The 23974-nt window shown below is 53.8% G+C and overlaps 1 protein-coding gene and 1 pseudogene across 4 annotated transcripts; both read left to right on the top strand.

Annotated features, from left to right (window-relative positions):
• Positions 1-1551: 1551 nt before the first annotated feature.
• Positions 1552-11363, top strand: LOC142071062 (olfactory receptor 52D1-like; annotated as a pseudogene).
• LOC125638597 (uncharacterized) lies at positions 9608-23686 on the top strand. Of its 4 annotated transcripts, none has more exons than XM_048854703.2 (6): positions 9608-9868; positions 12819-12909; positions 13485-13565; positions 14027-14128; positions 15897-15998; positions 19150-23686. In XM_048854703.2, the coding sequence occupies exons 3-6, from the start codon at positions 13514-13516 to the stop codon at positions 20661-20663; spliced, it is 1770 nt and encodes a 589-aa protein (XP_048710660.2). In that variant the 5' UTR covers positions 9608-9868; positions 12819-12909; positions 13485-13513; the 3' UTR covers positions 20664-23686. The 4 variants fall into 4 exon arrangements, with proteins under 4 accessions (XP_048710660.2, XP_048710573.2, XP_074981678.1 ...); XM_048854616.2 differs by lacking the exon at positions 9608-9868 and adding an exon at positions 10366-11747; XM_075125577.1 differs by lacking the exon at positions 9608-9868 and having other exon boundaries at positions 11754-12909.
• The last annotated feature ends 288 nt before the right edge of the window (positions 23687-23974 follow it).

Below are 23974 nucleotides of genomic sequence, written 5' to 3' on the forward strand. Positions count from 1 at the left end.
GTCAATCAGGAAGTAAGGGGGGGAAATGGGAACAGGGAATGGGAGTGGGGGATTGGAATCATGTCTTGCTAAGGGGGGGGGGGTGGGAACAGGGACACAGGTGTAAGGCTCTGTGGTGTCAGAGCTGGGAAGGGGGCCACTAAGGAAGGAAACTGGAATCATGCTTGCTGGAAGTTCACCCCAATAAACATTGAATTGTTTGCACCTTTGGACTTCGGGTAGCGTTGCTCTCTGTTCATGCGAGAAGGACCGGGTGAAGTAAGCGGGTGACGGAATAAGCCCCTAACATGGAGACCTATGGTCAAATCCCTGTGTGACACACTCTATATGATTTTATAAAAATATGCTAATAAATGTGAATATAATGTAACTAGAATACGCTTCATGCACTTTATCACAGTTTAGGAGTACCGAGCTGGGGAACAGAAATGTGATAATAGAGGGCTCTTCAGTCTACAAATGTCTAACAAGATTCAATGGCTGGAAGGTGAAGCTAAACAAATTCAGACTAGAAATAAGGCACAAATTCTTCGCAGTGAGGGTGATTAGCCCTTGGAACAAGTTACCACAAGTTGAGGTGGATTCTCCATCCCTGACAATCTCTAAATCAAGAGTGGAGAGCTTTTAAAAAGATCTGCTCTAGTTCAAACAGAAATTGATTCAGGACAGTCCTCTGGGCTGTGTTATACAGGAGGTCAGACATGATGATCACGCTGGTCCCCTGTGGCTTTAGAATCTATGAAGCCCTTAGTGATCCATTCTGCAGTGACTAAACTGAGTTGTCGTATTTAGTTGTTCAGTAGCTGACTGTTGCATTCAGTATTGCTCAATGGGAAAATACAAAGTAGGAACACAGCTGGGTGAATAATTCCTAATAGAGCTGAACTTCACCATTTTGGTTTCTGTTTGTGTATCCTCCTAGAGCTGACTGAGATTTGCTTTCATATATTAGTTATCTGAAATTGTTCGCCCAATAACGCTTGCGCTGTGGCTTGTTTACAGTGGGTTGCAGGTGTTCCTATCTGACATCTGAGCTTCCTGACTGGTCACTGTCACATGATACGTTTCTGTTCTTTACAGGTCTGAATGTAGCTCTTAGACTCAGGTTTGTATGGCATTCAAAGAAAGCACATTTCAGTTTCACTTTATGTGAAGCAACGTCCTACCGCACTCATACTGCAGTAGGGCCTGGCCTGTGCAGACATAACCGTCAATATCTGGTATGGCTTTGCAGTGCCGATTGTAACCGTTATACTAGATGTTGTGCTTATTGGCGTCTCTTATGCGCTGATCCTCAGGGCTGTCTTCAGGCTCCCCACCAAAGATGCCCGGCTCAAGGCTTTAAGCACCTGTGGCTCCCACGTCTGTATCATCATCTTGTTTTACACCCCAGCACTTTTCACAGGCCTTCCCTGATTGGCCGCCCACCTGCGCAGCCTCTCTGGCCTGCTGAAGCCCCATCTAGCATAGGAGTGGGGCAGCCACCCCACTACAGTCATATATACATTCATAAGCATATTCCCGTAAAGCATTATGGGTTGCAACATCACAATGGTGTTTGATCAGTACATTAACATCTGCAACTCCTTGAGATATGCAGCTGTATTAACGCATTCGGTAGTATGGAGAATAAAGCTGGCAGCTGTAATTAGAAGTCTCTATATAGTTCTCCCATTCATCTTGCTGCTTCAAAGACTGACGTACTGCGTTATCCATCACTCTTCCTGTGAGCACATGGGCATAAGCAGCCTGGCCAGTGCCAATATAAAAGTCAACATTGCGTATGGTTTAACAGTTGCCCTGTTGTCAACAGGGCTAGATGTCACCTTTATCACTGTGTCTTATGCTCTGATCCTCAGGGCCGTCTTCCGGCTGCCATCCAAGGACACCTGGCTCATGGTTCTCAGCACCTGCGGCTCCCACATTTGTTTCATGCTATTATTCTACAACATCCTGCTGGCCAACCTCTGTGTAGTTGTTCCCCCCATGCTAAATACTTACGGGGGTGAAAAACAAGCCGATTCATAAAAGGGTAACAGACACGTTTGTTTGGAGTACTTTGGGGGTTGGGAACAGGGTACACTGCCTTTCACGGCTTGGTCAGGGTGTTTGGATCCAACTGCTGTCACTCTCGGATGGCTGTCTTGCGGCTCACGTGAAAACAAGTGGAGATCACAGTCCATGCCACCAAACTGACCACTTCCCCGTCTCTATTTCCCAGGCTCTGAAGAGAGACCAAAGAGACTGGCCAGCCATGCAGACTCTCTGAGCATGGGACGGGGTCCGTCTCTCCAGGTCTGGGTTGTGGCACACTGACTGGTCAGCGTGACAGGAACTTGCATGGTTCCTGCCTGTGCTCTACGTCTGCGAATAACTACAGAATAGGAGCTGCACCAGGCCTCTTTGCCTGGCCAAGGAAACCTCCCAGGCAGTTCCCTGGAGCAGCGAGCTGCCCCTTGGCATGGGGATTCAGAGGCCAGAACTGCACAGCGACAGACGACTGGCCAGAGTCCCGCTGCTCACCAAGACAAAGCAGCAAACAGCCACCCTACCATTGCCAGCACATTTCCCACTCCGGGTGCGTTTCAGGGGGAAGGAGCGGCCCGAGGGCTAGCACCACTCCTGTCCCATCCCCCACAGACCAGAAGTCTGTTTTTCATGTGGGCGCCCTGGTCACGTGTACTGAGCCTGCCCTTACATTTGCTACAGGCAGGCTTGGACAGCGGGAAGCTGGGCTTGCAGGCTGAGCCTGTCACAAGGAAAGGGATGGAGGGGATAGGCCTAGCTGGCTGCGGGGACGGCCAAACCCTTGTCGGGAACCACTTAGCAGGGGCTGGGGAATGTATAGGGGGAGTAGGGAGATAGCGTTGTGTCTGTCTTTGGCAACAGTGAAACCATTACCGGATACCGTGTCCAGTCCAACGAAGAGAGGGAAGAGCATCTTCGCGAGCAGGCTGGCTAACCTAGTGAGGAGGGCTTTAAACTAGGTTCACTGGGGGAAGGAGACCAAAGCCCTGAGGTAAGTGGGGAAGTGGGATACTTGGAGGAAGCACGAGCAGGAGCATGTGAGAGGGCAGGGCTCCTGCCTCATACTGAGAATGAGGAGCGATCAGCGGGTTATCTCAAATGCCTATACACAAATGCACAAAGCCTGGGAAACAAGCAGGGAGAACTGGAGGTCCTGGCAAAATCAGGGAATTAGGATGTGATTGGAATAACAGAGACTTGGTGGGATAACTCACATGACTGGAGTACTGTCATGGATGGATAAAAACTGTTCAGGAAGGACAGGCAGGGCAGAAAAGGTGGGGGAGTTGCACTGTATGTAAGGGAGCAGTATGACTGCTCAGAGCTCCGGTACGAAACTGCAGAAAAACCTGAGAGTCTCTGGATTAAGTTTAGAAGTGTGAGCAACAAGGGCGATGTCGTGGTGGGAGTCTGCTATAGACCACCGGACCAGGGGGATGAGGTGGATGAGGCTTTCTTCCGGCAACTCGCAGAAGCTACTAGATCGCAGGCCCTGGTTCTCATGGGAGACTTCAATCACCCTGATATCTGCTGGGAGAGCAATACAGCGGTGCACAGACAATCCAGGAAGTTTTTGGAAACTGTAGGGGACAATTTCCTGGCGCAAGTGCTGGAGGAACCAACTAGGGGCAGAGCTCTTCTTGACCTGCTGCTTGCAAACCGGGAAGAATTAGTAGGGGAAGCAAAAGTGGATGGGAACCTGGGAGGCAGTGACCATGAGATGGTCGAGTTCAGGATCCTGACACAAGGAAGAAAGGAAAGCAGCAGAATACAGACCCTGGACTTCAGAAAAGCAGACTTTGACTCCCTCCGGGAACTGATGGGCAGGATCCTTTGGGAGAATAACATGAGGGGGAAAGGAGTCCAGGAGAGCTGGCTGTATTTTAAAGAATCCTTATTGAGGTTCCAGGGACAAACCATCCCGATGTGTAGAAAGAATTGTAAACATGACAGACGACCAGCTTGGCTTAATAGTGAAATCCTTGCTGACCTTAAACACAAAAAAAGAGGCTTACAAGAAGTAGAAGACTGGACAAATGACCAGGGATGAGTATAAAAATATTACTCGGGCATGTAGGAGTGAAATCAGGAAGGCTAAATCACACCTGGAGTTGCAGAAAGTGAGAGATGTTAAGAGGAACAAGAAGGGTTTCTTCAGGTATCTTGGCAACAAGAAGAAATCCAAGGAAAGTGTGGGCCCCTTACTGAATGAGGGAGGCAACCTAGTGACAGAGGATGTGGAAAAAGCTAATGTACTCAATGCTTTTTTTGCCTCTGTCTTCACGAACAAGGTCAGCTCCCAGACTACTGCACTGGACAGCACAGCATGGGGAGGAGGTAACCAGCCCTCTGTGGAGAAAGAAGTGGTTCGGGACTGTTTAGAAAAGCTGGACGAGCACAAGTCCATGGGGCCGGATGCGTTGCATCCGAGAGTGCTAAAGGAGCTGGCGGATATGATTGCAGAGCCATTGGCCATTACCTTTGAAAACTCGTGGCCATCGGGAGAGGTCCCTGATGACTAGAAAAAGGCTAATGTAGTGCCCATCTTTAAAAAAGGGAAGAAGGAGGATCCTGGGAACTACAGGCCAGTCAGCCTCACCTCAGTCCCCGGAAAAATCATGGAGCAGGTCCTCAAGGAATCAATTCTGAAGCACTTAGAGGAGAGGAAAGTGATCAGGAACAGTCAGCAAGGATTCACCAAGGGCAAGTCATGCTTGATTGATCTAATTGCCTTCTATGATGAGATAACTGCTTCTGTGGATGAAGGGAAAGCAGTGGATGTATTGTTCCTTGACTTTAGCAAAGCTTTTGACACGGTCTCCCACAGCATTCTTGTCAGCAAGTTAAAGAAATATGGGCTGAATGGATGCACTACAAGGTGGGTAGAAAGTTGACTAGATTGTCGGGCTCAACGGGTAGTGATCAATGGCTCCATGTCTAGTTGGCAGCCGGTATCTAGCGGAGTGTCCCAAGGGTCGGTCCTGGGGCCGGTTTTGTTCAATATCTTCATAAATGATCTGGAGGATGGTGTGGATTGCTCTCTCAGCAAGTTTGCGGATGACACTAAACTGGGAGGAGTGGTAGATACGCTGGAGGGTAGGGTAGGATACAGAGGGACCTAGACAAATTGGAGGATTGGGCCAAAAGAAATCTGATCAGGTTCAACAAGGACAAGTGCAGAGTCCTGCACTTAGGACGGAAGAACCCAATGCACCGCTACAGACTAGGGACCGAATGGCTTGGCAGCAGTTCTGCAGAAAAGGACCTAGGGGTGACAGTGGACGAGAAGCTGGATATGAGTCAACAGTGTGTCCTTGTTGCCAAGAAGGCCAATGGCATTTTGGGCTGTATAAGTAGGGGCATTGCCAGCAGATGGAGGGACATGATCCTTCCCCTCTATTTGACATTGGTGAGGCCTCATCTGGAGTACTGTGTCCAGTTTTGGGCCCCACACTACAAGATGGATGTGGATAAATTGGAGAGAGTCCAACGAAGGGCAACAAAAATGATTAGGGGTCTGGAACACATGACTTATGAGGAGAGGATGAGGGAACTGGGATTGTTTAGTCTGCAGAAGAGAAGAATGAGGGGGGATTTGATAGCTGCTTTTAACTACCTGAAAGATGGATCCAAAGAGGATGGATCTAGACTATTCTCAGTGGTAGCTGATGACAGAACAAGGAGTAATGGTCTCAAGTTGCAGTGGAGGAGGTTTAGGTTGGATATTAGGAAAAACTTTTTCACTAGGAGGGTGGTGAAACACTGGAATGTGTTACCTAGGGAGGTGGGGGAATCCCCTTCCTTAGAAGTTTTTAAGGTCAGGCTTGACAAAGCCCTGGCTGGGATGATTTAGTCGGAGATCGGTCCTGCTTTGAGCAGGGGGTTGGACTAGATGACCTCCAGAGGTCCCTTCCAACCTGGATATTCTATGATTCTATGATTCAGTCTGGTGTCCACACTTCCAAAAAGATGTTGAAAAATTTGAAACTGTTCAGAAAAGAGCTGCAAGAATGATTCAAGGTCTGAAAAACCTGCCAGATAGCAACAAACTTAAGAAGCTCAATCTACGGAGTTGAACCAGGAGAAGTTCATGAGGTGACTTGATCATGGTCTACGGGGAAGAGATTTCTGCCAGCAGAAGGCTCTTTAATCTAGCAGACACAGGCATAACTAGCCCAAATTTTAACAATGGGGGTAATTAATCATAGGAGCAATTTACCAAGGGAGGCGTTGGATTTTCCCTCACCTCAGGTCTTTAAATCAAAACTGGATCCCTTTCTGAGAGATCTGCTCTGGCTCAGAAGTTACAGACTAGATGCAGAAATTACTGGGTGAAATTCTGTTTTATGCTATGCCAGAGGCCATGGTGGATCATCATAATGGTCCCTGGCCCTCATTACAATAGAGCCTGAGCTTCTTACACGCAGGGACAGACTGTGTCCTCCGCCCCACTGGGAGGCAGGGAAGTAGATCACTAGAGAGGCTGCACAGCCTGAAAGGAAAAGGCCAGATACAGATTCCAAGTCAGGCTGTTGCTTCGGTTACAGATTTGGCAGATGATAAAGTGTATCGCTGCCTCCTGGGGGATGGGATAGGTCAGACCCGACCCCACATCTATGATCGAGCCAATCTCTGCAGTGTTGTTGTAGGCCTGTCTGTCCCAGGACATTACAGACAAGGTGGGGGATGGGATATTTTTTTGTTGGACCAACTTCTGCTGATGGAAGACACAAGCTTTTGAGCTACTTGTTAGGGGGCTTATTCCTTCACCCACTTACTTCCCTGGTCCTTCTTGCATGAACAGAGAGCAACAATACCCAAAGTCCAAAGGTCCAAACAATTCAATGTTTATTGGGTTGAACTTCCAGCAAGCATGATTCCCGTTTCCTTCCTTGGTGTCCCCCTTCCCAGCTCTGACACCACAGAGCCTTACACCTGTGTCCCTGTTCCCGTTCCCCCCCTTAGCCAAACATGATTCCAATTTCCCCACCCCCATTCCCTGTTCCCATTTCCCACCCCCCCCCTTACTTCCTGATTGACTATACAGTAAAACTTGAGTTCTGCTTAGCTATATCTTAACCAATCATTTTCCTGAAATTTCACTAACCAATCCTAACATATTGTAACATGGTTATGTAACCAATTATATCCCACCACCTTAATTAGTTTACACCCAGCAAAATTAATTATACAGCAGACAGAAACAATCACAGAACCAGACAGAGATTATACAGACAAACAATAGCAAAGTGGGAACTATAATGACAAAACAATACAGAAGTGAGGATTTCACTTCCCAGCTATTGATAAGTGAGTTCTTGCCAGACAGGATGCTATCAAACTAAGTTTCCTTTTACATCTTCTAGGCACTTCCCTTTCTCTGGAGGCGATAGGCACTATCAGGACAGGATTGTATCCTAACAGCCCCATAGCACCTTCTTTCAATGTGACTAGTTTGGGATGTGAGGAGGTGACCGGTCACCTTCCAGTTTATGGCTGCCTCTGTCGCTTAGCCAAAGGCCTTAGCCTAAGAACACGGCCTCAGACGGTCACAGGGAGAGAAGACCCTTACACTGGCAGACAGTGATTTTGATTCTCTCTTTTATACCTCTAGAACTAGCCAAGTGATAAGAATACACCTACATTCTTAGAGTCTAGGCCTTTACAGACAGGCCTGAATATCTATATCCTAACCCTACTCAGACCAGATTAAGAGTTCTGTGTAACCTTGAAAGCTTGTCTCTCTCACCTACAGCGGATGGTTCAGTAAAAGATATTACCTCCTTCACCTTGCATCTCTGCTGTCCGCTCTCCGGCATTTCGCAAGAGCATCCAGTGTCTGATCCTTAGCGGTGCTGAGCTTTTGCAGCTCCCCCGGAATTAGGCGGGAACTCAGGGTCTCTGGAAATCAGGCTGCTCGTTGAGGAGCTGAAATATGAATGTCGGTGCCTAACTTTAGCCACTCAGCTTTGAACACTTTGGGCTCCGAGAGTTGTTCAAAGCCTCAGGGCGAGTCAGTGTCGAAGGCTCTCCCCCCTGAGTGCTGCTCCCCAGAGCTGGCACCCAGAAGGCAGTACTGCCCAGTCTCAAGATACCGCACATCTCTTCTAACGCCCCCGCCCCACAAGTCAAGTGCTAACTAACACACAAATCTCAGCTTTCATTTTTTCTCAAGTAGATTTGGTGGCAGAGGGAATAACCTGTGAAGTGAGAACCTGAATATGATTTGGGGAAGGGTCTCGTCTGACTCATGATTTTTGAACAGCTGTGGCTGGTGATGCTTAAGACCCAGCTCTGCATCCTCTGCTACCACAGCGGGGTTCAGTCTGAGGTTCTTTAATACCCCATCTTCAGTAACCACCACACACAAAGCAGTGGGACGGGGTCCACACTCAGTACCTCATAGGAAACAGACACCTAAGGGAACAGAGTGAACAACTCCAGATTCTGAGCATGGGACCGAGAGCCAGGAACTCCTGCTGTGCTTGGGCGAGTCACTGTGCATAGTGAGGCTGTTCAGAAAATGCCCCTCACCCTAGCATCTGGGCAGATAAGTGAGGAGGTGCAGAGTTATGTAAAACACCTTGAAAATAATGCTTTGCCCTTCTCCACCCAAGGCTGTCAGCCTAGAATACAAACACTGGTGAATTAAGCCTCACCAACCCATCGCCATGTGGGCCTAAGCCCCATTTTACAGATGGGGAAACTGAGGCACAACACAGTTAGTCGTCGTCTTCAAAAGTCTTTGGCTCCTGGAGATCCTCAGCAACCTCTGAAAATTAAGTCACACAAGTCTCCAATTGGCCTCCCCCTCCCTACCCCCAAATCTCAGGGAGCCAAAATTAGTGGGGAAGACTGGAAAAGGTGGCGTAACAGACCTGGTCATACAGCAAGGCTCTAGCAAAGATCAGAATAGAACCCAGGAGTCCAGGCTACCAGCCTCAACGCTCACCCCTAGACACCCCCCTCCCCTAGGGCAGAAACCAGGAGTCTGGGCTGTAACAGCCCTGCTCCCACCCAGCTAACCCCCGCCTCCCCTGCCAGAGCTAAGGGCAGAAGCCAGGAGTCAGACTCCGAGCCCCCCCCCGCTAACCCACAGACCACCCCCTCTTTCCTCCTGCCCCCTGCCCGGGACAGAACCCAGGAGTCCCGGCTCCCAGACCCCCCGCCGCTCTAATCCCTAAACCCCTCCCTTTCCTCCTCCCCCCCCGCCAGGGACAGAACCCAGGAGTCCGGGATCCCAGACCCCCCCTCCCCCGCTCTAATCCCTAAACCCCACCCTTTCCTCCTCCTCCCCCCCGCCGGGGACAGAACCCAGGAGTCCGGGATCCCAGACCCGCCCCCCCCAATCCCTAAACCCCTCCCTTTCCTCCTCCTCCTCCTCCCCCCCGCCGGGGACAGAACCCAGGAGTCCGGGATCCCAGACCCGCCCCCCCCAATCCCTAAACCCCTCCCTTTCCTCCTCCTCCTCCCCCCCGCCGGGGACAGAACCCAGGAGTCCGGGATCCCAGACCCGCCCACCCCCAATCCCTAAACCCCTCCCTTTCCTCCTCCTCCTCCCCCTCCCCCCCGCCAGGGACAGAACCCAGGAGTCCGGGATCCCAGACCCCCCCTCCCCCGCTCTAATCCCTAAACCCCTCCCTTTCCTCCTCCTCCTCCCCCCCGCCGGGGACAGAACCCAGGAGTCCGGCCCCCGCGCTCTCCCCCGGCCAGCAGCGCCGGGCTGGGCGGAGGCAGCCGCCGCTTCTCTCCGGCACGGGGCCCTGCCTGGCCGAGCGCGGCCCGCCCCGGCCTCCTGCCCGGCCGCCGCGAGCCCGGGGCCCGCCGAGCCCGGCTGCAGGTAACGCGCCCGCCCCGGGGCCCCGCAGCCAGTCCGGGGGGGGGGGCACCCCGGCTCCGGGCTGCAGCGAGACGGGCCAGGGCCCCCCGCCAGCAGCTGGGCAGCGCCCCCCCCGCCAGCAGCTGGGCCGCCCCCCCCACGCCCCCCACCAGGCAGCCCCACCCGCCAGCAGCTGGACAGCCCCCCCCGCCCCCACGCCGGGAAACCCCCCCCCGCCAGCAGCTGGGCCGCCCCCTCCCACGGCCCCCGCTGGGCAGCCCCACCCGCCAGCAGCTGGACAGCCCGCCCCCACGCCGGGCAGCCCCCCCACAGCAGCTGGGCAGCCCCCACCCGCCAGCAGCTGGGCAGCCCCCCCGCCCCCCCGCCGGGCAGCCCCCCCACAGCAGCTGGGCAGCCCCCACCCGCCAGCAGCTGGGCAGCCCCCCCGCCCCCCACGCCGGGCCGCCCCCCCCACGCCCCCCGCTGGGCCGCCCCCCCCCCCACGCCGGGCAGCCCCCCCCCCGCCAGCAGCTGGGCGCTTTGCACCCAGGGAGGTGCTGCTCGCCCTGCCGCGGGGGGGCTTTGCCCTCGTGCCCGCAGGAGAGGGGAGTTGTGCAAGGCTGGGGAGCAGAGCCAGGGCTCGAGCTAATTCTTAGCACTTGTCTACGGGGGGGGGAGAGTTTATTGGGCCTGCCGGGCTGGCATCGCTGCTCACGGGTGAAGGAACTAGGGGTGCTCCCGCACCCCCTGTTTTAAAGGGGTTTCCATCATCTGCAGGGTTTACAGTAACTGGCCGTCAGCACCCCCACCGTGCAAATTGTTGCAGCACCCCTGTGGGGAGCCCCGGCAGGGCCGCACTGGCGGGGGGAGCCCCGGCACCGCCCTGCTGGTATTGCTAGGCTGTGCTGTATGTCGCGAGGTTGGTGTAACTCCCCCTGCGGACACCTGCCACCCAGGAAGAATGGCTCTTTCTGATTTACGGGGTGTAGCTGTAGCCCTGTGGGTCTCAGGCTATGGGAGAGCCCAGGGGGTGAGGTGAGATCTGCTAGACCGGTGGTCTCCAAAGCGGGGTGCGCGCACAACCATCCCGGGGGTGCGCGGCAGGAGGAGCACCGCCATCACGGTGGCAGCAGCGCTCCTGGACCTTTGATTCGTCGGCAGCGGCTCGGCTCTCCCCCGGCTCGGCTCTCCCTGCTCCGTCTTTGGCAGCAGCTCGGCTCTCCCCCGGCTCGGCTCTCCCCGCTCCGTCTTTGGCGGCGGCTCGGCTCTCCCCCGGCTCGGCTCTCCCCGCTCCGTCTTCGGCGCCAGGCCGGCGGCGGCTCGGCTCTCCCCCGGCTCGGCTCTCCCTGCTCCGTCTTTGGCAGCAGCTCGGCTCTCCCCCGGCTCGGCTCTCCCCGCTCCGTCTTCGGCACTAGGCCGGTGGCAGCTCGGCTCTCCCCCGGCTCGGCTCTCCCCGCTTCGGCGCCAGGCCGGCGGCGGCTCGGCTCTCCCCCGGCTCAGCTCTCCCCCAGCTTAGCTCTCCCTGCTCCGTCTTCGGCGCCAGGCCGGCGGCAGCTCGGCTTTCCCCGCTCCATCTTTGGCGGAACGCCAGGGGCCGCTCTTTTTTTTTTTGCTTCCCTAGAGCTGGCCTTGGGGGTGTGCAATCCAAAAAGTTTGGAGACCCCTGTGCTAGACAAAAAGTCATGTCCTGAACATAGACACTGGATTTATGGCATATTACAACGATCTGTAACCCCCTCTTTTTGTCCTGTGACTGCTTGAATGGGCCTTCAACTTGAGTGGGCCCTTACAAGAACGTAAGAACGGCCATACTGGGTGAGACAAAAGGTCCATCCAGGCCAGTATCCTGTCTACCAACAGTGGCCAGTGCCAGGTGCCCCAGAGGGAGTGAACCTAACAGGTAATGATCAATGATTCCATCCTTCCCACCTTGCTAGGATGCTGGCAGCCCTGTGGATCCAGAGTTTGTCTCTGACCCCAATGGAAGTTGGTCCAATAATTACCTCCCCCACCTTGTTTGTCTGATTTAGCTTCTGTCCCTTCAAAGTGCCGGAAGCTAACAGGTGGAAGCCATCTTATTCTGGGGTAAGAATGTCCATGCGGGGACTTATCCCTGCAAAATGATGCCAGGAAACTTCCCCATGTAGACTAGTTCTTAGCCTCCTGGGCTACCCACTGGGCAGGAAAGCATAGAGCAGCTTTATCCCTAGGACACATTTCAGAGAAGAACGCACCCCCCCACACACACCGGGCCTAGCACCGTGAAAACAGTGCCGTCTGGTCCAGCACTTCGCTCCCTTCTCTGAAAGGTGTGAGGGCGCATGATTGCAGGTGGGGTGGACAAGGGGGCGTGTGGGCTTGTGTGAGACATATCCTGGCCGTGTTCATACAGACAACAGGGCTCAAAATGGAGGGCATCGCAAACAGGGAAACAAAAGCTCTCATTAGGCCTTTGACAGGGTCCAAATAAAAGCCCTCCCACTTTCTGGGCCCCAAGTAGGGGGGTCAGGCCTGGTCTCCCCACACACCCGGCCAGCTGCCCCTTTCGTATTTCTCCTTTTTATGCCTGAAGATTACCAAGCCCCCCATTGAACTGGCTCCCCAGCCTGGTAACCGTTCCTGGTCTGATTTCCAGCCCCCTGACCTAGGGGGAGCAATGGGCCTTGAGCTACAAGGGGCTAAGACCAAATCAGCTGCCAAGAGATTTCTGTGGGACCAAGCTGATCCGCTCGTCTGACCCCCTGGGCAGCACAGGCCAGCGAACCCCCGCAAAGTAATTCCCAGAGCTGATTGATTTATTTTTTATTTTTAGAAAAACAGTTACTGGGGCGCAGGGGTCGGTTGCTAGCCGAAAGCATGATCACACATGTGATTGTGTGTGTGTGTGTCGCTTGGATCCAGGCCTCTCCTGCCCGTGCAGGGATCGTTTGGAGTGCACGGTGCTGAGCTCATCACATGATTTGTCTTTCAGGTGCACGCCTTGCTCCCTGGCGTCCCCACTGCTTGCCCCTCCAGGGAGGAGCTGGGAGAATGGCCGATGCAGTCTGGGGTCGTGCCTAAGGGTGAGTTCAGGGAGGCTGATTTCTGCCGGGTGAGGGTCCCATTTGGCTCTTTCAGTGGGCTCTGGATAGTCTGTGCAAGGCCCAGGCTGGCTTCAGCGCTCGGGAGTCCCCAAATGGTCCAGACTCCTAGTGGATTCATGGCCTTACAAAGAGAATGACAAGACCACTCACCTTCCTCATGGCGTGCTGGCTGGCTGTGGAGTCACGGCCCCTGGCTGCTGGGCCGCCTGCTGGATAGTGACTGGTCAGTGGGGTGTATGGAAAGAACTGGCAGGTCCCAGCCCAGGTCCTAGAGGCCCAGCATCTACATGACAACTCCCAGAGAGTAGCCCCTACAGTTAGCTCTAACTACCCGCCTCATGGCAGCCTGAGAGGAGACACAGACTGGCCCTTGCACCAGGGACCCCCACTTGCCCCATTTCCTCTGCTCCCGCTGCCCTTGCCAAGCAGATATCGCAGCAGTTGGAAACATGCATGGTTCTGCCGAGACGGGCGAAACCTTACGTTATAACGCGGCGCATCCCTCTGCCGTGCTCGGGCTTTGTGCCGCTTCTAATCCCTGCCTCTTTCCCCAGGGTGAAAGGGGACGGGTTGAGCAGGACTCATGGATTCTCAGGACATGGAAGGGGAGGAAACTCCAGCCAGCGTCTGCTCCGGTGAGCAACGGGAATTCAGACTGGAATGGAAATTAAGTTGGTTTGGCTTGATTTGTTCTTGACAAATGGATGCCGACTGTTCCTTATAACCCTCCAGGTGCTTACAAATCGATTGTTTAATCATTTGCTTCAGTATCTTTCCAGGTACTAAAATTAGACTGACTGGTCTAAAATTCCTGTGACCTCTTGTTCCCCTTTTTAAAGATAGGTACTGTTGGCCCTTCTCCAGTCTTCTCAGACCTCTTCTGCCCTCCATGGGTTCTCAAAGATCATTGCGGACTGCTTCAGCTAGTTCCCCAAGTGCTCTAGAATGAATTTCAGCAGGCCCTGCTGACCGAATACATCCAACTTATCTAAATAATCTTTAACCTGCATTTTGAGAGTATGGAACTGCCAGCCTTTGAGAATTCAGGGAAAAGATGGATGTGATGGCAAAACTTTTTCTGCTCTCCCTTGTTCAGGGTATCCTGCTCCCCGACTGGACATCTCAATAAAGGTTGAAAGGGAGGATGAACCCCAGTTCCCAGATGCCCTGGACTTCACTGCGGGAGTGGTCCCCCAGGGTGAGTGATCCCATTGTAAAGGGACTGGCCGCTTGCTGGAAAACATCCCTCGCTTGACGCATTGCACTGTTCATTAATCATCACCTGCAAACACTTACTGCTGCTTGGCAGAGGCAGCAACATTTTTGAAAATTTTCCTGGATGTTTTTGCGTTGAAATATTCCGACCGCTCTGTAAAACGGGTCAAAACACAATTTGCTGGCGGAGCAGGGGGAAATCCTCAAATATTTGCAAAACATTTTTCATCTAAAAATGTCAACCAGCTCTTCATACAGTCCAGACCAAACAGAGGACAAACCTGGACCAGTTGTTCCTTGGAATGGCTGGAACTGTTCTGACTGTGAAAATGCTCGGAGAAATGGGTGAAAGTGAATTGCGTTGAAAGAATTTCATGGAGCACCAACCCGGTTTCCTTCTAGCTTCTGAACTCTTCTCTCCCAAAGAGGATGTTTCGGGGTGGAAGGGGGTTGCTTTTTAGGATGCACCCCAAGAAGTAGAAGAGTCTCAAAAAACTTGGATGTAATTTTAGGAGGAAGAGGTAGTCCAACTCTGGTCCCTTCCCCAACCCCAAACTTTTAGCCCCCAGCTCTGTCCCTCCCCCACTACAATAGAACCCCTATTTTATGAACATTGATCTTATGAATGGCTGGTTATATGATCCATTTTTCTGCCGCCAACTGTGACTTCAGTCCTTCGGCCAGCGTTCCAACAGCTGGACAGCTTTGGAAAAAAAACAAGTTTTGGAGGCAAAGGAGAAGTGCACGTCTCTCAGACAAAGAAAAAACAGGTGCACTGTACACAGTTACCGTTTGTTATGTACACTGTCATTGAATGATTAATCAATTAAGTTATGCCCCGGACCCCTGTAACTGAGGTGTTCAATGATTAACTCCTCAATCGCCAATTGGTTCATCAGATTGGGGTTCTGCTGTATTTGGCTGGGCGGGCAGGAGTCCGCTGTGTTGGCAGCATCCAGCTGCTTGGGGTTGCTCTGTCCTCCTGCTGGACAAGCACATGGCTGCGGCCTGAAGCTGCTGCTCCCTCCCGGGGGCTACAGCTCCGAAATCCCAGACCCCTGTTGCTGACTTGCCCAGGGAGCATCCTGAAGGCGGGTCTCTGCTGCTCTTCAGTCAGAGATCCCCGGAACCTGCTCCTGGTCCCCACCTCAGGCCTGTTATGGAGGGAGGCAGCAACTTCTGGGCGAATCTGAGCAGATGCATGTACCCCCTTTCTCTGCTTGAGCCCCCAGCAGCCCAGAGACTAGTCTGAACGCCCCAACCCACCCAGGAGCTGGAACCGGACCTCAAAAGCTACTTTCCGGGCCTCAGGCCCCACTCCCAAGCATGCTAGGTCTCTCGGGATGCCCTGCCACCGGGGGTGATGCCAGGGGAGGTCAGTGGTGGCTCACTGGGCAGGGCACCAGGCCCCATGTGCTCAGCCAGGTACCTGGGGCTTCAGACAGGGCGTGTGTGATAAGCGTCCCTCTAACCCCTTGTATGTTAATGGAGCTGCCGCCCCGAGCTCCCTCTAGCCTGGAATCTGGAGCTGGCCTGCAGCTCGAGCTGCGTGCCCTCCGGAGCGCTGGCTGGCGCAGTCTGGGCTCCGGGCTGGGGGCTGTTAACCCACGAGCTGCTGGGTCAGCCCAGCCCTGCAGGCTGATGGTCGGTATGGATATCCTGGCTTAAGCCTGGCTGTCCCACTTGTTGGTGAGCCCATGGGAGGCAGGGGGAAATTTTCACAGTGATGATTCTCTCTCTTCTGCTTGCAGGGTATCCTGGCGCCAAACGTGACTTGGTAAAGACGGAAAGAAGTGAGCACATGGATGTCCTGGACTCTGCAAAGAGACAAAGTACCTGCAAGAACTCCACAGGTGAGGGAATACTGTCCCATTTCCTGGGAGATGCCCATAGTGCATCACAAGCCCTGCAAACGTAGATCACTCGCCCATTGCCTGAAATGCAACCGCTTCTGGGGTGGAACGCAGCCGCCAGTGTGTAACAGTGATACTACACAGCTCTGCCTAGGAGGGCAGGAACATAGGACTGGAAGAGACCTCCTGGGTCATGGAATCCAGCCCCTGTCATCACAGGCAGCCCCTCCATATCATCCCATTCACACAGCTCCACTTGGAAGCTCGTTCAGCTGTTTGCCCAGGTGGCCCATTCTGTCCCTGCGGTTCTGACTACACAAGTCAGGAAGCAAGATCATGTTGGGGCCCACACAAAGCCTAGTCATCCCTTAACCGGGAGATAAGTGGTGCACATAGACCCTGTGGGCCCCTCACACAGAGCTATTCTCATCCATCGGGAATACGTCGTCTCCCTTTTTATTTATTCACTCTGTCACGTCTTAGTCATAGGTGTCAATCATGGATTTTCCCTCACTCCCAATAGCCTGCCAGTGGGTGCCCCTCCTTTTGACTCTCCTGTCTCCTCTGGCATATAATTCTTCAGAAGTCTGGGTCAGATTCTACCCTGATTTACTCCTTTGCCACCCAGCTGAAGTTAATAGGATGTAAGTCAGACCTCTTGGGCCGAATCCATCACTGGTGTAAGTCCATTGACTTCAGTGGGGTTACTGCAGAGACCAGCCTGGTCAGGCCCGGAAGTTTATTGGGTATCTTTCGGATAGTTGCCCAGATTGGTTAGACAAAATAAATCCAATGAATTGAGGTTTTGCTACGAGGAAGGCGGCATAGTCGAGCGGACAGGGTGCTGGTCTGGGGGCAGGAGCCCTGCTTTATTGTCAGAACACCGTATTGTGGGATCATCCTGTGACTTCCCGTTTCTGTTTGATTTTGAAAAAAAATCACTCCAAGGGAATTCAGTCAATTCAAACTCGGCTTTCTCTGTTCATCTCTGATCTGCACCAAATTCCAGGGGAGGGCTCAGCTGTGTATTGCATTTGTTGTGTGTGATTTAAAAAAATAAATCGAACCCTGAGGCGCAATTCTAGTCTATGAAAACAACTGGATTTTTTTTCTGCCTTTGCCTCAATCCTTTTCTGCTGAAATCTCACTTTGCATTTTCTCCTCCAGAGCGGTGAAGAGCAAACAGGATTATTATTTTTTTTTGCTTGCTCACACAGTATTGTAAATTCCTTTGCCTAAGTACTAACATGGCACCAATTGCCCTGCTGTCTGAGCATCTCACAGGCTTTAATGCAGCTATCCTGGGCAGCCAAAGCACAGAAAGTCTTTGTGGGAGATTTGGAAAGACACAAATGGCAGTTAGATGCAGTGGCAGGGAATTGAACCTGCAGTTTCTGAGTCCTAGGGAAGCAACCTAACTGCTGGACCATCCTTCCCTCTAGCATGAAACAGGCAAACAAGAGTCCCATTCAATTACATCACATGGAGGCAGACGACTAAATCCCCAGGGATCTGTACGAGGCCCAGTCCTATTCAACATGTTCAGAAATGATCTGGAAAAAGGGGAAAACAGGGAGGGGGCAAAATTTGCAGATGATACAAAATTATTCAGGATAGTTAAATCCAAAGCAGACTGGGAAGAGTTCCAAGAGGATCTCACAAAACTGGGTGACTGGGCAACACAATGGCAGGTGACGTTTAATGTAAATAAATGCAAAGTGATGCACCTGGGAAAATATAATCCTAACTATACAGACGAACTGATGGTGTCCAAATTAGCTGTTATCACTCAAAAAAGAGATCTTGGAGTCGTTGTGGAGAGTTCTTTGAAATCAATGTGCAGCAGCCGTCACGCAAGCTAACAGAATGTTAGGAACCGTTAAGAAAAGAATCGGTAAGACAGAAGATATGATAATATCGCAATATAAATCCATAGCACTCCCACACCGTGAATACTGTGTATAGTTCTGGTTGCCCCGTCTCAAAAAAGATGTACTGGAATTGGAAAAAGGACAGAGAAGGGTGACAGAAATGATGAGGGCATGGAACAGCTTCCGTATGAGGAACAGTTCAGCTTAGAAAAGTGATGACTAAGCAGGAATATGATTGAGGCCTATAAAATCATGAGTGCTGTGGAGAAAGTGAACAAGGGAGGATTATTTGTCTCTTCACATCGCAGAACCACCACGGGTCACCCAATGAAATTAACAGGCAGCAGGTTTAAAATAAACACGAGGAAGTAGTTCTTCACCCCACGCACACTCAACCTGTGGAACTCTGTGCCAGGGGATGTTGTGAAGGCCAAAAGGATAACTGGGTTCAAAAAAGGATTACATAAGTTCACGGAGGACACCTCCATCAATGTCTATTAGCTAAATAGTCAGGACACAACCCCATGCTCTGGGTGTCCCTAAAGCTCTGACTGCCAGAAGCTGGGACTGGATGGCAGGGGATGGATCACTCCATAATTTCCCAGTTCTGTTCATTCCCTCAGAAGCACCTGGCACTAGCCCCTGTCGGAAGACAGGATACTGGGCTAGATGGTCCATTGCTCTGACCCAGGGTAGCAGTTCTCATGTTCTTGTGACTAGAAGGATTCTGCATTCTTGTTTGCCCCGGGGGACCTTACTGATTTCAGTGGAGCTGCACAGATGCAAGTCGGGGTAGCAGCCGGGCCCACAAGTGGCACTTCGCTAGCATCCCTGTTGAAGATGCCCAAACCAGAAGAGAATCCCACTCTTCCCTCCGGCAGAGGGCCTGATTCTGACACCACTGTAGCTCCGTTAGCTTTCCTGGAGTTATTCCTGGTGCCAAGTGAGAATCGGCCCTGAACTGCCATGACCTTGCACTGTGCATGGTCACGCACACCTGTGCAAACTCACTCCGAATGGCAGCCGCTCCCATACCCTCTGCGGAGATGCCCTGGCTAGACAAGGGGCACGGCGGGGAGAACTGAGACCCGAGTCTCTGCACCACATAACGGGGGAAAGCGGTAAAAACGCACCCAAGCAGAGCAGTGTGAGGAGCTGTCTGTGTACACAGACCCTCTGGTAACTGCACTCTAGGGGGAAGTGGCATGGCCCTGGTGCTGTTCCCTGCCTTAGCAGCCTCTAACAATGTCTCTGGCTTCTCTTTCCCCTGCCCTGCACAGGTGACTGGCCTGCAAAAGCCGTTAAGGAAGAAGGGCCAGGAAAGGACCATACTGAGGAGCTGGAGGCCGCCTGCGTGCTGGCAGGGAAGCCCTATGAGAGCCCTCTGGCCCCTGGCCGCCAGCCAGGGAGTGGGCAGGACGCTCCTGCGGAGTGGACCAGGGCCCTTGGGAAGCGCAGCACCAGGGCCTCCCAGCCGAGGAGCCCCGTGGGGGAGCTGGCGTTGGCCTGCAGCGACTGCGGGTGGCGGTTTGGAGACGTGGCGTCCCTGGGCGAGCACGAGCAAAGCCACGCAGCGGAGCGCACCTTCATCTGCACCGACTGCGGCAAGAGCTTTGGGCGGCACGCCACCCTGGTGGAGCACCAGCTCGGCCACGCGGCGGAGAGCGTCTTCGTCTGCTCCGACTGCGGCAAGAGCTTCACCCACAAGGCGGCGCTCACCGTGCACCAGCGCACCCACGTCCGCCGGCGCCCCTCCCGCTGCGCCCGGTGCGACGGCGCCTACGGCTCCCACGCCGAGCTGGTGACCCACCAGCAGGCCCCCGCCGGGCCGGCCGCGGCCCTGCGGGCCCCCGAGGCGGAGAAGCCCTTCCCCTGCATCGACTGCGGCGACAGCTTCCGCTCGCACCCCGCCCTGCTGAGCCACCAGCGCATCCACGCCGAGGAGCGGCCCTACAAGTGCACCAAGTGCGGCAAGAGCTTCGGCTTCCACGCCGAGCTGGCGTCGCACCTGCTGTGCCACCCCGAGGAGCGCTGGTTCCCGTGCGGCAGCTGCGAGCGGCGCTTCAGCTCCAAGACCGACCTGATCCTGCACGAGCGCACCCACCCCGAGTCCACGTGGTGCCTGTGCACAGACTGCGGCAAGGTCTTCGCCGGCCGGGCCGACCTCGGCCGGCACCAGGCCAGCCACGCCGCCAGCGTGCACGCCTGCCCCGAGTGCGGCAAGGCCTTCGGCTCCCGCACCGACCTCATCGCGCACCAGCGCTCGCACGCCGAGCGGCTCGTCTCCTGCAACAAGTGCGGCAAGGCCTTCGGCTCCCGCGCCGAGCTCCTGGTTCACCAGCGCGGGCACGGCGAGAGCCGCTCCTTCACCTGCACCCAGTGCGGCAAGGCCTTCGGCTCCCGCACCGACCTCATCGCGCACCAGCGCTCGCACGCCGAGCGGCTCGTCTACTGCAACAAGTGCGGCAAGAGCTTCGGCTCCCGCGCTGAGCTCCTGGTTCACCAGCGCGGGCACGGCGAGAGCCGCTCCTTCACCTGCACCCAGTGCGGCAAGGCCTTCGGCTCCCGCACCGACCTCATCATGCACCAGCGCACCCACCGCGACCGCCAGTCCTACTCGTGCGCCGAGTGCGGCCGCGTCTACAGCAACCAGTCCTACCTGGTGGCCCACCGCCGCGTCCACACCGGGGAGAAGCCGTACACGTGTGCCGAGTGCGGGCGCAGCTTCAGCCACAAGTACCACCTGGGCAGGCACCAGCGGACACACGCAGGGGGCACCCCGCCCGTGTACTGAGCCCCAGGGCCCTTGCCACCTGCACCGGGGGGGCGCGGGGAGGAGGAGGGAAGGGCAGTTGCGCAGCATTTCAAGAGAGGCTGGTCTCAAATCCACAAGAACGCTCGTTGCACCAGTGAAACGCCTGTGACACAGGGCTGGGTGGCACTAAGGGGGAGAGGCTTCTCGGACATGCCACTGCTGACCACCCCCACGCCTCTCCCCCTGCAAGAACCCCAGTGTCACCTGAAATGTCCTTGCAGGGAGGGAAATCTCACCCCGGAATGACACCTGCTTCCTGACAGGTTATCACGAGCACGACAGAATCGGAGTAAGAGCTAGAGAGAACTGGACATGCTACAAAGCCATAGGAAATTTGGGCAAACGCTGTTAAACTACGTGTGGTGGGGGTCAAGGGGCAAAAACTGACGGAGCTGGTTCTTGTTACCCTTCAGCAGCGAGATTTCTCTCCTGTGTCCCCTTTTCGCCTTCCCCTCTTTCCCCTGCCAATGAGGAATTAAACGAACATAAGAAAAGCCACCGCCATCACTAGTCTCACTAAATTCATGCACATGCTACGTGAAGGGGCTAACTAATCCCATACCCAGAACTGTGAGACTATGCTAGGGTGAGGTCCTTTAGCTTGGCGGATCAGTTCTGCAAAACTGCTGCAAAGTCATCCCCTGCCCTAGCGTTTAGGGGACCAAAACAAGTACAAATGGCACTGAGCCAGCTGGTTTGAGCCCTTCGCACCCTGAAGGAACGAGCAGCCAAGTTAGCTACGGACAATGGGCTGTATCCTCAACTGTTGTTAATGGTACCGCTTGGCTGAAGCCAAGAGAGCTGGGCCAGTAGCCAAGTGTCTGGCCCAAAGTTAAGGGGGATGTGATATATTCCAGTGTCTAAGGGAAAGCCTTCACAACAATATGCGGGTGCTGTCATAGAATCATAGAATATCAGGGTTGGAAGAGACCTCAGGAGGTCATCTAGTCCAACCCCCTGCTCAAAGCAGGACCAACTCCACCTAAATCATCCCAGCCAGGGCTTTGTCAAGCCAGGCCTTAAAAACCTCAAAGGAAGGAGATTCCACCACCGCCCTAGGGAACCCATTCCAGTGCTTCACCACCCTCCTCGTGAAAAAGTTTTCCTAATATCCAACCTAAACCTCCCCCACTGCAACTTGAGACCATTGCTCCTCTTTCTGTCATCTGCTACCACTGAGAACAGTGGAGCTCCAGCCTCTTTGGAGCCCCTCCTCAGGTAGTTGAAAGCAGCTATCAAATCCTCCCTCACTCTTCTCTTCTGCAGACTAAACAATCCCAGTTCCCTCAGCCTCTCCGCGTAAGTCATGTGCCCCAGCCCCCTGATCATTTTTGTTGCCCTCTGCTGGACTCTCTCCAATTTGTCCACATCCTTTCTGTAGTAAGAGCCCCAGAACTGGATGCAATACTCCAGGTTTGGCCCCACCAGTGCCGAATGGAGGGGAATGATCACGTCCCTCAGTTTGCTGGCAATGCTCCTACTAATGCAGCCCGATATGCCGTTAGCCACCTTCTTTAAGGCCTCCCCCCGTTGTCTCAGCTGGGGCCTGTTTCAAATCCATGTCTGTGTCCTGGTTTCCGCACCACTGAGCCTGCCTGGAGGGGAGAGGAGAGGTGCCCCCTCCTTCCACAAGGCTGGGGGTAGCACGCAGGCTCTGGCCCTGGGGTGTTCCCTGTACGATAAATGCACGTGTCCAGGCAAGTGTGCAAAGCAGTGAAACCCGCCTCTAGGAACCAGCCAATGAAAGCAAAGCAAGAGCATCCCAGGAAGCCGGTCACCAGCCCATGGCATGGAGGCGATGCAGCTGCCCTCATCTCTGACACACGTTTGATCCCTGGAGACAAGCAAGCCCAGCAGGCCCTTCTCTAGCTTGATGTGCGTACGAAGGCTAAACAGAGTGTTGCATGCTGGGACCTCTCTCCATGGGCTGAACCCTTCCATAGGCATGATGAGGCTGGCTGAGGGCTGCACTGTAGAACTCTGCAGCTGGCTACTTGGCCGTGTTTTGGCCACCCCTTTCCACTGAAATCCAGTCGGCTGAACTGGGTGGAAATATGCCTAAATTTAGCACATTGGGAAGGAACCATAATGATGCTTGATAAGAGGTGAGAGTGCTTCAGAGTTGCCACTTCCATGTAGGAGAGGGCCTGTCTGCAATGTGGGTAGACTCTCTCTCTCTCCATGTGTCCTATGATATAGGCCTGGCTGTTCGTTTAATTCAAAGCATTAGAACATCACAGGCGACCAGTTCAATGAAGCTCAGAGTTCCCATCCTCTCCACGCTGTTGGATTTCCTTTGTTCACCTCAGTCTGCCAAGAGCTGGTATTTTCACTAGCTCCGGGCTGATGTGCACACTTTAAACCACATATTTCGGGGGGAAATTGCTCTGTAAATATGTGATCCTAGCGGAGAATTCCAGCTCTCCTCGGTCATTTCTGTGTCTGAAGCACTTTGGATTCTCTGTGGCGCCCAACAGACGTGGCACTTGCTCTTGCTTCGTTTCTAAATTTACTTCCTGTTCCAGGGGCTCCTCCTGCCTTAGCTCAGAGACCAGGTCAGCGCACTAGTTGTTCCTTGGTGGTGTGGAGCTTCCTTTGGAGGGTTTGGCCCTGGTAGGCAGAGGATGAAGACGGTTGAGAGGGGTTGCGTATTTATTCACAAGCATTTTAAAGAAACAAAATCTAAACTGTCGTAGTTCAATAGTACATAGAAGTTCCATGTCCAGTACGTCCGGTAAGAATGATCTGTGTTCGTGTGCGTGAACGTATCACCTGGGGAGCATTGGGTCAAAATCCACTGCTTTGTGATTGTAGAGGGAATTCCCCAGAAAGCAGAACTTGGTGCCCAGTGACCTGGTTCAAAGCCACTCCTTGGTGTTCAAACTTCCACGCTCTGTTTCAACCCCATAGATCAGCTGGGGGGGGGAGGAATCACAAAAGGCTTTGGTTCCTACCTGTGTGTTTCTCTCCCTTAAGACTTTTAATAAAGTTAGTTGGTTTAATCCCACGTTGTTCTTGTTGGTGTGCTCCGAGGCTCCAGCAGGCTGGCGGAGCTGCAGGGCTCAAATCCTCCTTCATGGGCCACGTGTTTGAGCATTGCAATCGGCGCGAGCTCTCCGGGGCCGGCCGCGCTAGGTGTTGTACAGAGCGCTGCCCTCGCTGGGGAACTCACAGCTCCCCCACGGTTTGCAGGTCCCTTCGTGCCAGTGAATGGTGGTGAGCTGGCAGCCTGCGAGAGGAGTGGAGGATTTCTCTGCGGAACCAGGGCAGTGGTGCTGCAAGATTTCTCT

The sequence above is a fragment of the Caretta caretta genome, chromosome 1 (genome assembly GCF_965140235.1).
Source record: "Caretta caretta isolate rCarCar2 chromosome 1, rCarCar1.hap1, whole genome shotgun sequence".
Lineage (NCBI taxonomy): Eukaryota > Metazoa > Chordata > Testudines > Cheloniidae > Caretta > Caretta caretta.